Source organism: Physeter macrocephalus, chromosome 11, assembly GCF_002837175.3.
Source record: "Physeter macrocephalus isolate SW-GA chromosome 11, ASM283717v5, whole genome shotgun sequence".
In the NCBI taxonomy this organism is placed as follows: domain Eukaryota; kingdom Metazoa; phylum Chordata; class Mammalia; order Artiodactyla; family Physeteridae; genus Physeter; species Physeter macrocephalus.
The window spans coordinates 132,012,010-132,024,749 of record NC_041224.1 but is presented as its reverse complement, the minus strand read 5'-3'; the positions used below and the strand labels follow the sequence as shown (position 1 = coordinate 132,024,749).

Below are 12,740 nucleotides of genomic sequence, written 5' to 3'. Positions count from 1 at the left end.
GATTCTCCCCCATTAAAATATGATTTATAATCATCTGTGATTACTCATGTATGGTCCGTTTGGGGAATAGAAGATTTTTAAAAGTGATTATTGAATGGCATTTTAATCTCTAGACTATTTGAATGTTCAGCTATTCCACAAAATCAAAGGATCAATTTTTGTAAGAAGCATCAAACATTAAAGACCATTTTCATAAAAAACACTAACCAAAACACGTCCGCCAAAGATATAGCCCTTATTTCCGAGAACTGCACACGTATGCGCGGCTCGAGGCTGCGGTGGAACACCACCCTGCAAGCAGAGATCAGAAAATGGAGCGCAAAGGCTTGAAACATCTATAATGAAGTCACATTCCTATGCTCAGTATGATAAATACTTGACTGCTAAGTTACCATTACCTATGTAACTTAATTCAAAACCTTAATGCAAAAGTTCGTTCTCAATAGTAATAATTACAGACAAATACTACTCTTAAGGAATTACATTTATTCACCCTGATTTTTACTTTCTTTTACAATATTGACTAATTTATTATTTATTTATTTATTTATTTATTATCTTTTGGGGCTGTGTTGGGTCTTAGTTGCAGCATGCAGGATCTTTCATTGCGGCGCACGGGCTCTCTAGTTGAGGCATGCAGGCTCAGTAGTTGTGGTGCGAGGGCTTAGCTGCCCCACAGCAAAAGAGGGATTGAACCCATGTCCCCTGCATTGGAAGGCAGATTCTTAGCCACTGGACCACCAGGGAAGTCCCTGATCGTTACTTTTTAAAGTGTTTTTCTTAAATGCCTGACACTATTTGGCAAAATAAGATTTCACACAGGGACTTCCCTGGTGGCGCAGTGGTTGGGAATCCGCCTGCCAGTGCATGGGACATGGGTTCAAGCCCTGGTCCAGAAAGATCCCACATGCTGTGGAGCAACTAAGCCCATGCGCCACAACTACTGAACCCATGCGCCACAACTACTGTGCCCGGGCTCCTAGAGCCCGTGCTCCACAACAAGAGAAGCCACCACAATGAGAAGACCACAGTAAGGAGCCCGCGCACCACAACGAAGAGTAGCCCTCACTCGCCGCAACTAGAGAAAACCTGCGCACGGCAATGAAGACCCAACGCAGCCAAAATAAATAAATAAATAAATGTATAAAAAAAAAGAAAAAATATTTCACATAAATTTTAGCTTAAGATATAAAGATTATAAAATTATATTTAAAAGCATTTTCTTTCTCTCCCTTGCCCATCCCACCCTCTCTTTCCCTCCCTTTTCCTCTCCCTCTTCTCTCTCCCTCTCTCTCTCTCTCACTCATACACACACACACACACAGAGACACACACACACAGTTAATATTAATATGAGTGAGCAGTACACTGTGTGATGATCTCAGAGACTTAAAAAAAAATCAATCTGCCCCCCCAAAACTCTTGATGCTTCAAATTCCACAATAAGAACTTCACTCTTGGCTTAAGCCAGTGTTTATCTCTTACTAAAACTCTTCACATTAACTGATAATACTTCTTTATACTTTACTTTGAATAAATATAGCATATCTTTTCTTCAGAGAAGTTTGGGGTTGGTGGGAAAAGAGAGGGTATAATGGGTAGATTAATGAATAAGATTTGAAGGAAGAATTTTCTGCATAATTTCCATGTGTTCATGGTGGGTACTTTTGTGTATCTATTTAATTCCAAGTTCTGAAAGAGCCCAACATTTTCAGCTCATTGGCTACCGAATGTGGGCACAGGAAATTTAAGCACTACATCCAATATCATAACCTCCTAGACTTTTTTACTTGAATAATTATGAGGTCAACATGGTAAGAAATAATTCAGATATTACCTATACAACACTTAATAAATGAGAGAGAACCATTTGTGTTGCAGTTCCCAACACTTCCAACAAAACAAAAGTTGTACTGTCCCATCACTGATCTGAAATTCTGGAAATATTCTTCTACTATATACACATTCATTATGAAATAAATATTGACTTTCTCCTTTTTTATTTATGAAATACATTTAATATCCAACCAAAGCTTCTGAATAAACTGAGTTCATACCAGTCCAAACAAAAACAAAGTAATGGCATTTGCATTAGCCTGTGTGGCTAACTGCGTAAATAATGCACAGTGCTTATTAGGTCGTTTGAAATACTGAAAATAACCCAAAGACCACTATTATACTCTACTGCTCTCATAGGGTTAAAAGTCCCATGTAGGAAAACACTTTCAACTTTCCATTTAACAGATGACATTATATGGCTTATCTAAAAGTACACAGTTCTTTTCAACCAGTTTCTTCAACTTGAACAGCAATAACTCTTACACTCTACCATGCTACCTTTCCTTTTGCTGCAGATATTTAGGAACAATTAATTAATTTAAGAATGTCTCTAAAAAATAAAGGGAAAAAATTCTAGCTGCAACCACATCAGAAAAACCTTCAGATATAATATAAACAATGTAAGAACTTATTTGAAGAAATAACCAGAGAAATCACAGTGAAAATACTGTTAAACCCTAACTGAAAGAGTGTCAGTGCCTATTAGGCTGTTGGTGCAGAAGGGGGGAAGGGGTACGGATTAAGGTTAGGAGAGAGAGAAGGAGTCACAACAGAAAGACCTGAAGTCCAAAGAACTAATTATGAGCTACCTCAGTTCACTTATCCCAAGGAGCACATTCTAAAAATATGCCTGCAGTAGCTCCAGACTCTTGCTTATTCTTTAAGGGAGCAGAGCGTTAAGAGGCCTGAAAGAGATCCAGGATGAGTTTCAGTAGATCCAGTCTCAATAATATTTCTCTCCACCTGCTTCTGATATGAAATTACTTTAACAGAGATAAGATGCTTTTATTTCATTAATACACAAATCTTAACATTAAAATGCTGACTGCAGGAAAATTCAATCAACAAATATGACCGACTGATAGTTGATCAGTTCCAAAATGAGAAGAGAACACTGGAAGAAGAGCACTGGAAACCTGAAAAGCACTGCTTGGAAAAAGAGGATGCTGAGAAGGGTCAAACCTTGTAACACTTGCTATTTTGCACAGAACCTCCCTCGCTACCATCTACAGAAGCTGAACTGCAAGGAAATTTAGTCATACGTGCATGTTAATGGACAGAAATTTGGTTTTGCCTGTTCAGCATTCTATTCTGCACAGTTCCAGTGAGCTGACCAATCACAATACCTTGCTCCCCTAGGGACAGACCTGAGACTCAGACCTGGCCAGTCATCCCCTTGGCAGCAGGGACTGATATAGAGTAGGAACATGCCTAAGTAGAGCCAGAGTCCTTTTCTAGGACAAAGATATAGACATTGACAGAATACAGCACCAACAGAAAGATCTGCTGGTGTAGCTAGGGCCATATTCCCTTCTAAATGAGCTGGACAGTCTGCAGTAGACAGAATGAAGCTAGCACACAGAGAAGCAGGGAGAAGCCGACAGAGAGATGCAAATATTGTGATGGTGTTGGATAACTGGCTCCAGTTCCTACGTTCCTGGTCCCTGTAGCTCTTCCACTGTGTGAGCCACTTCAAAATATACTTCCCAGCTATGTGAGAATTCTTTAATGGCTTAAACTAATGTGCATTTGTGTTTGCTCACTAGCAGACGAAAGAGTATTAAGATTTCAAGGGTTTATGAAACATGGGCTTTTTAAAATCATGGACTTTGTTACGAAAGGACTTTTTAAAAGAGACTTTATTAAATCAGGGCATTACACTTGTGGGTAAAGAATGATGATGGCACCTCTTTAGATTTTTCTAGAAAACCTTAGTTAGCCTGGATAAAAATATGTGATTAAAAAAAAGTACTAATAACAGTTCTCATAAGAGAACCCCTTTGTATATGATAACAAACTCAATTACTAAAATCCAATAACTCAGTAAAAGAAATAGATTTTAAAAGTATTAATGAGCATACAAACATAAAGGTAACTTTTTACAATACTTACTTTAATTTCTGGTTGAAGCCAACTCTGTGTCTTTGTGTCAAATATGTGAACATCGTTATGCCATCCCCAGAATATCTGCTCTTCCTAAAAAATAAATTTAAAAAATATTTTTAAAAGGTTTTATAATTTTTAGATTAGTGTTATAGTTTCACTGCATATTTACTGGTGAAATAATAGGCACTTTTACAGAAATAGAGTTAAGTGTGACCATAGTCATAAAGCTAACGCATACACCAGGGTTAACTACAGTCATAAAGCTAACGCATACACCAGTGTACCCACAGTCGTAAAGCTAATGTATATACCAGTGGCTCACAAAGTGTGGTCCCTAGGCCACAGCAGCATCACCTGGCAATTTTCCTTCTCGTAGTATTGCTTGCATGAGTCATAACTTTGCTTGTTGACAAACTTCCACTTCTCTCAAAGGAATATCTCTTTTAAAATTGCAGAGAACAGAATGATATTTACATTTGGAAATCTCTTTTCCTAAAGTACAGGTTCAGAATTGCTAATCATTGCTGTTAGAAACTTTAGGGAACAATGGTTCCTTTTTCCAAAAAATTCCAATCAATTCTACTTAACCAAGCACCTTGTTCTTATGCATCAAACTTATGCTCACTCTCTTGCCTTCTAGGAAGACGAAACTATTGGCAAGGCAAAGATTTAGCAGTTAGATTGTATTTAGCATCTTCTGCATTGCTGAAATCCTCTACCACTACTCTAGCTTACCTCTGTACCAGTTTTATGTTATACATCAGGAATATATCATTCATTTTTGTCAGGACTTGTCAAACAAGTCAAATAAACTAAATAATTTACTTAGTTTAGAATCTAAATGAAAAAATCTACCTGTACACCATAAACTTTAGGACATGATCATTAGCCTAACTGTACTAGAGGAGAAAAAAATGAGAGATTTCACTGATGAGTAGACATAATTAATGGGAAGTTATATTATATTTCTTTTAAAAACTCAAAAACCATGTAAACCATTTTAACACTTAAAAACCATTCAGTTTTATTAATTAGCATGTATTAATTTCCCACATAGTCTAAATAAAGACTATGGAGAATTTTAAAATACCCATATACAAAGAGTTATACATGAAATGTACATATACCTTTACATTAATAATGTACAATAATAACACATGCTAGTAGAAGGTAAAACTGAAGAGTTACTGTGTATCTTGGTGGTGAGATCAATGGTTTTTTTTGTTTGTTTGTTTTTGTTTTTAGTGGTATGTGGACCTCTCACTGTTGTGGCCTCTCCCGTTGCGGAGCACAGGCTCCGGACGCGCAGGCTCAGCGGCCATGGCTCACGGGCCCAGCCGCTCCGCAGCATGTGGGATCTTCCCGGACCGGGGCATGAACCCGTGTCCCCTGCATCGGCAGGTGGATTCTCAACCACTGAGCCACCAGGGAAGCCCAGATCAATGGTTTTTAAAAGATTTCATTTTTATAAGTCATGAGTTCTTTCATTAATAATAGTTTATTCTCTAACCAGTAGGAATAAATAGAAAAAGTAATATGACTACCAACTTACTCACTCTCATACAGAAGCCAGACTGAGCTATGAATAGTTCTGGTGGACGTACCTAAAAGGAGGTGTATGTCAGCAATAGCCACTGCGGTTACCTATGAACAAAGTTTTTCCAAGTTGTGCTAAAGCCACTAGTTTTCTAACAGAAGCAGCTATAAGTGATTAATGGCATCAGAAAAGACATTACTCTGCCAGTAGCCATGAAGGCTGATATAATTAGGTGAGAGAAACGTCTGCAACTGAACCCAAATTCAAAAGAGAGAAAATACAATTTTTTTCACAATATCAATTACAGCAAATTAAAATGAGAAAAACTGGGCTCATTATTTCTGAAGACTGTAACGTGACACTAACTTAGAGGAAAATGTAAACAGGGATTACTCTCTTACCCAAGACGCATCATGAACATCAAAACAATCTTGGAGTTCATTGTGTCTCCTACACCCATAGCCACCAAAATATATTAATCTGAAAAACAAAACAAAGGACACACTTTAGGAGTTCTACTTTCAGTCTGTTCACAGAAAGCTGGAAGACATCATTTCTCTCACAACCTAAACAAGCCATATAAACTACAAAACCATAGTTTAAAAAAAATCAAAGAGCTATGGGAACAAAGAGACCTAAATGAATTAATTCCAGAAAGTGATGAGCTTCCGGTAGGAGAGAAGAGGCCCATGGCTGCTTTCATCCCTGATGTAACAGCAGGAGGAGAAAGAATCCAGCACAGATTGGGTTTGTAAAAGAAGCCACCCAAAATTTTAACAGTCACATGTAGGCTGGCATAGCAAATTAGAATCTTAAGAAACTCAGCCACAGAGGGAGCTTGAACCTACTCAACAACTTTTTCACATAGTCTTCAAGGAGGGCTCAGGGTCAGTCACCAACAGCTGGAAGCAGAGAAGAGCTGAGCAACTCTCCTTGAGACAATCTGAGCTATCAACTCTAAAGTTTGGGATCTGGGCAGGAGATCTGACAGAAACACCTCAGAGGCATGCCAAGCCATTATTGCATACAGGGTGGCTGCCCTCAAAAGGCCAGGGGGGGAGGGGCAATGCTGAAAGAGATCTCTCAAGGTACAGAAAGTATAAAGTGGGATTGGAGAGCAAAGAGAACTCCCTAGCAACACAAGTAGGCTATGAAACAAGGCGAGATCTCCCACAGTTCTGAGAAGTAGGTACTCAGCTGTGAAGCACTGTTCAAAATCTCTAGACAATCTCTAGTGCTCAAACATGGGGCTGTAGCAAAGGAAAGTCTTGGTCCTGCATCAGAACATTTGAAGCCAGTGGTTAAACTGAATCAAACTAAAGCTGCAACAAAGCCCAAACACAGATCAACTATAGATTAGACTGACTTAAATCCCACTCTAGCAACCTGAAAAAGGAAAAATGGGCATGTCCTTTTCTGGAAAGAAATATTGTTTATTCCCATTTACTTTTATTGTCTATTTTATTTTATTGTTTATTTTATTTATTTTATTGTTTACTCCTATTCTTTCGTACAGAATGTCTGTCAAATGATGAAGAAATTACAAGGTATAAGAAAAGGCAAAAAAAAGTGACCCATGATCAAGCGAGGACAGAGTCAATATAAGCTGACTCCAAGGTGGCCCAGATATTTGAATTATTAGACATGGCCTTTAAAATAACTATGGTAGAAATAGTAACAGACCAGTTTGTAAAAGATGGACAATGTGCAGGAAGAACTAGGTAATTTTGGCAGAGACATGGAACCATGAAAAAGAATGAAATGAAAATGCAAAAAATTGGAAAATAAAATGTCAGAAATAAAGAAATTCATTAGATAGTCATAACAGGAAACTGGACATAGCAATAGAAAAGATCAGTGAACTTGAAGATAAGTCAATTGGTAAAAAAAAGTATCCAAATTAAAACAAAGAGAATGAAAGAGTGGGAGGCGGGGAAGAGAGCCCAAGCTCTGTATAACAATATCATATGATCTAATGTGCATATAATAGGAGTCTCAGAAGGAAAAGAGACAAATACATGGGTAGAAGAAATATTTGTTAATTAATAAGAACTTCCTAAAACTGATGAAAGATATACATCCACCAACCCCAGAAGCTCAGCACACTCCAAGCTGGATAAATACAAATGAGTGAATTTCTCACCAGAAAAATGGAGGCCAAAAGGCAATGTAATAAAGTCATTAAAGTGCTGAAAGAAAGAAAAAAATCTGTCAACCCAATGAGTGAAAAAAATTACAAGGGAAATTAGAAATTACCTTGAAATGACTGAAAATGCAAACAGAATAATACAAAATTTATGGAATACTGTGAAGGTGGTGCTCAGAGGGAATCTTATAGCTATAAATGCCCACAAATTTAAAAAGAAAGATCTCATATCAATAATATAACTGTACACATCAAGGAACTAGAAAGTGAAGCAAACTAAACCCATAGATAACAGAAAGAAATAATAAAAATTAAAGGGGAGGGGCTTCCCTGGTGGCGCAGTGGTTGCGCGTCTGCCTGCCGATGCAGGGGAACCGGGTTCGCGCCCCGGTCTGGGAGGATCCCACGTGCCGCGGAGCAGCTGGGCCCATGAGCCATGGCCAATGAGCCTGCGCGTCCGGAGCCTGTGCTCCGCAACGGGCCCGCATACAAAAAAAAAAAAAAAAAAAAAAAAAAAATTAAAGGGGAAATAAGCAAAATGGTGAATAGAAAAACAATAGAGAGAAACAACAAAACCAAAAGTTGGGTCTTTGAACATATCAACAAATTGACAAATCTTTAGCTAGGTTGACAAAAAAAAAGTAGAGAAAACTCAAATTACTAAAATTAGGAGTGACAGAGGGGACATTGAAACTAGAGACTAGTTTCAACTAGAGAAAGCCTGCATGCAGCAACGAAGACCCAACACAGCCAAAAATAACAGACAGAAATAAAAAGTATCATAAGAGAATACCAAAAAACTGCATACCAACAGACTGTATAAACTAGATGAAATAAAAAATTCCTGGAAAGACACACATTTCCAAAAGGGGCTCATGAAGAAATAAAAAATCTGAATAAACATATAATAAGTAAAGAGACTGAATCAGTAATCCAAAAACCTCCCAACAAAGAAAAGCCCAGGACCAGATGGCTTCAGTGGTGAATTCTATCAAATATTTCAAGAAGAATTAATACCAACCCATCTCAAACATTTAAAAATACTGAGAAGGAGGGAACACTTCCTAACTCATTCAATGAGGCCAGCATTATACTGAAACTGAAGCCAGACAAAAACACAACAAGAAAACTACATATATCTGATAAGGGTTTACTATCCAGAATATGTAAAGAATTCCTACAACTCAATAACAAAAAGATAAAACAATCCAATTTTTAAAAAATGGGCAAAGGACTAGAATAGACATTTCTCCAAAGAAGATATACAAATGGCCAATAAGCACAGGAAAAGATGGTCAACATCATTAGTCACTGGGGAAATACAAATCAAAACCACAATGGATATCACTTCACACCCATTACAATGGCAATTATAAAACAAACAAACAAACAGAAAACAAAGAAAATAGCAAGAGTTGGTGAGAATGTAGAAAATTGGAACCTTTATAGTGGGAATATAACACGGCATTGTTACTGTGGAAAACAGTTTGGTTCTCCTCAAAATGTTGAACATAGAGGCCTCCCTGGTGGCGCAGTGGTTAAGAATCCACCTGCCAATGCAGGGGACACAGGTTCGAGCCCTGGTCCAGGAAGATCCCACATGCCGCAGAGCAACTAAGCCTGTGCGCCACAACTACTGAGCCTGCGCTTTAAAGCCCATGAGCCACAACTACTGAAGCCCATGCGCCTAGTGCCTGTGCTCCACAACAAAAGAAGCCACCACAACGAGAACCCCACGCACCACAACGAAGAGTAGCCCCCGCTCGCCACAACTAGAGAAAGCCCACACGCAGCAACGAAGACCCAACACAGCTAAAAATAAATAAATAAATAATAAATTAAATTAAATTTTAAAAAAAGTTGACCATAGAATTACCATATGACCCACCTAAAAGAATTAGAAAAAGAAGAACAAACAAGGCCCAAAGTCAGCAGAAAGAAAGAAATAACAAAGATCAGAGAAGAAATAAATAAAATAGAGATTTAAAAAACTAATAGAAAAGATCAATGAAAATAAGAGCTGGTTCTTTGTAAAGATACACAAAATTGAAAAATTTTTAGTCAGACTCATCAATAAAGAATGAGAGAAGACCCAAATAAAATCAGAAATAAAAGAGAAGTTATAACCAACACCACAGAAATACAAATCATAAGAGATTACTATGAACAATTATAAGCCAAAAAAATGAACAACCTAGAACTGGATAAACTCCTAGAAACATACAATCTCCCAAGATTGAATGAGGAAGAAATAGAAAATCTGAACAGACTGACTACTAGCAATAAAATTGATCAGTAATCAAAAAAACTCCCAAAAAACAAAAGTCCAGGACCAGATGGCTTCACAAATGAATTCTATCATACCTTCAAAGAAGATTTAACACCTATCCTTCTCAAACTATTCCAAAAAAATTGAAGAGGAGAGAAAATTTCCAAACCCATTCTACAAGGCCAGCATTACCTTGATACCAAAATCAGAAAAAGACACTACAAAAAAAGAAACTTACAGGCTAACATCCCTGGTGAACATAGATACACAAATCTTCAACAAAACACTAGCAAACTGAATTCAACAATATGTTAAAAGGATCATACACAATGATCAAGTGGGATTTATCCCAAGAATGCAAGGATGGTTCAGTATCCACAAATCAATCAACATGACACACCACATTAACAAATGAAGGATAAAAATCACACAATCAACTCAATAGCTACAGAAAAAGCATTTGACAAAATCCAACATCGATTCATGACAAAAACTCTCAACAAAGTGGGTAGAGAAGGAACATACATCAGTACAATAAAGGCCATTTTTGACAAACCCACAGCTAACATCATAGTCAATGGTGAAAAGCCGAAAGCATTTCCTCTAAGATCAGGAACAATACAAGGATGCAGCCTTTTTTACTTAACATAATATTGGAGATCCTAGCCACAGCAATCAGAGAAGAAAAAGAAATAAAAAGCATCCAAATTGGAAGGGAAGGAATAAAACTGTCACTATTTGCAGATGACATGATTCTATATATAGAATACTCTAAAGAGTCCACCAAAAAACTATAAAAACTAATAAATGAATTCAATAAAGTTACAGGACACAAAATTAATAGACATAAATCAGTTGCATTTCTATACACTAATAATGAACTATCAGAGACAGAAATCAAGAAAATAATTCCATTTACAATTGCATCAAAACAAATAAAATACCTAGGAATAAATTTAACCAAAAAGGTGAAAGACCTGTACTCTGAAACTATAAGGCACTGATGAAAGAAACTGAAGATGACATGAATAAGTGGAAAGATATTTCATGTTCATGGATTGGAAGAATTAATATTGTTAAAATGTCCATACTACCCAAAGCAATCTACAGATTCAATGCAATCCTTATCAAAATACTGATGGCATTTTTTTCACAGAGCTAGAACAAATAATCCTAAAATTTTTATGGAACCACAAAAGACTCCAAATAGCCAAAATAATCTTGAGAAAGAAGAACAAAGCTAAATGTATCATGGTCCCTGGTTTCAAACTATACTACAAAGCTACAGTAATAAAAACAGTAAGGTACTGGTACAAAAATAGACACATAGATCAATGAAACAGAATAGAGAGCCCAGAAGTAAACCCATGAACATATGCTCAGTTAATCTACAACATAAGAATATACAATGGAGAAAAAACAGTCTCTTCAATGAGTGGTGTTGGGAAAACTTACAGCTACTTATAAAAGAATTAAACTAGACCATTTTCTCACACTATATACAAAAATAAACTCAAAAGGCATTAAAGACTTAAGCATAGGCTTGATACTATAAAACCCCTAGAAGAAAACTTAGGCAGTACACTCTTTGAAATCAGCCTTAGCAATATTTTTTTGGATCTGTCTCCTCTTGCAAGGGCAACAAAAGCAAAAAAATAAGCAAATGGGATCACAACAAACTAAAAAGCTTTTGTACAGCAAAAGAAACCATCAATAAAACAAAAGGCAACCTACTGAATGGGAGAAGATATTTGCAAATGATATGCCCACTAGGGGCTAATATACAAAATATATAAGGAACTCAAACAACTCAGTATCAGTTAAAAAAAAACAACCCAGTTAAAAAATGGGAAAAAGACCTGAATAGACATTTTTCCAAAGAACACATACAGATTTAACTGTCTGTTGGACAGTTTCATCTGTCCAACAGACAGATGAAAAGATGCTCAGTATCACTAATCGTCAGGGAAATGCAAACCCAAACCACAATGAGATGTCACCTTATACCTGTCAGAATGGCTATTATCAAAAGGACAAGAAATAACAAGTGTTGGCACAGATGTGGAGAAAAGGAAACTTTCATGCATTTTTGGTGGGAATGTAAATTGACACAACCACTATAGAAAACAGTATGGAGGTTCCTCAAAAAATTAAAAATAGAACTACCATACCATCCAGCAATGCCACTCCTATTTAACCAAATAAAATGAAAACACTTATTCAAAAAGATATACACACCCCAATGTTCATTGCAGCATTATTTACAATAGCCAAGATATGGAAGCAACCTGTGTCCATCAACAGATGAATGGATAAAGAAGATGTGGTGTGTATGTATGTACACACACACACACACACACACACACACACACACTGAAATATTACTCAGCCATAAAAAAGAATGAAATTTTGCCATTTGTGACAACATGGATGGACTCAGAGGATATTATGCTAAGTGAAATAAATCAGAGAAAAACAAATACTACATGTTTTCACTTACATGTAGAATGTAAAAATAAAAACAAAGAACAAATATGAAAAAACAGATACAGAGAACGAACTAGTGGTTGCTAGAGGGGATGGGTGGGGTATGGGTGAAATAGTGAAGGGATGAAAAGGTACAAACCACCAGTTATAAAATTTAAAAACTAAATAATAAAAGATAAACTTGGATTCATATCTCATACCATTCACAGGTTTTTACTGGTTCTTTTTCTTTTGGCTGTGTCACATGGCTTGCAGGATCTTAGTTCCCCGACCAGGGATCAAACCCGTGCCCTCAGCAGTGAAAGTGTGGAGTCCTAACCACTGGACCTCCAGGGAATCCCTCCCAGGTTTTTTAA

General features: G+C 36.9%; 2 protein-coding genes across 3 annotated transcripts in view; one reads left to right on the top strand and one right to left on the bottom strand.

Moving 5' to 3' along the window:
• The window catches only part of POLE2 (DNA polymerase epsilon 2, accessory subunit), a 95,658-nt gene that overhangs the window by 28,350 nt on the left and 54,568 nt on the right, over positions 1 to 12,740 (top strand). The gene's annotated exons all lie outside the window — the stretch shown is intronic.
• KLHDC1 (kelch domain containing 1) overlaps positions 1 to 12,740 on the bottom strand; it is a 47,368-nt gene that overhangs the window by 19,051 nt on the left and 15,577 nt on the right. For both annotated transcript variants that reach the window (XM_055088408.1, XM_024118308.3), the window contains exons 5-7: positions 5,884 to 5,962; positions 3,952 to 4,035; positions 208 to 291 (exon numbers count right to left, since the gene is read on the bottom strand). In XM_055088408.1, coding sequence (XP_054944383.1) covers positions 208 to 291; positions 3,952 to 4,035; positions 5,884 to 5,962 — 247 coding nt within the window. The remainder of the gene's footprint in view (positions 1 to 207; positions 292 to 3,951; positions 4,036 to 5,883; positions 5,963 to 12,740) is intronic.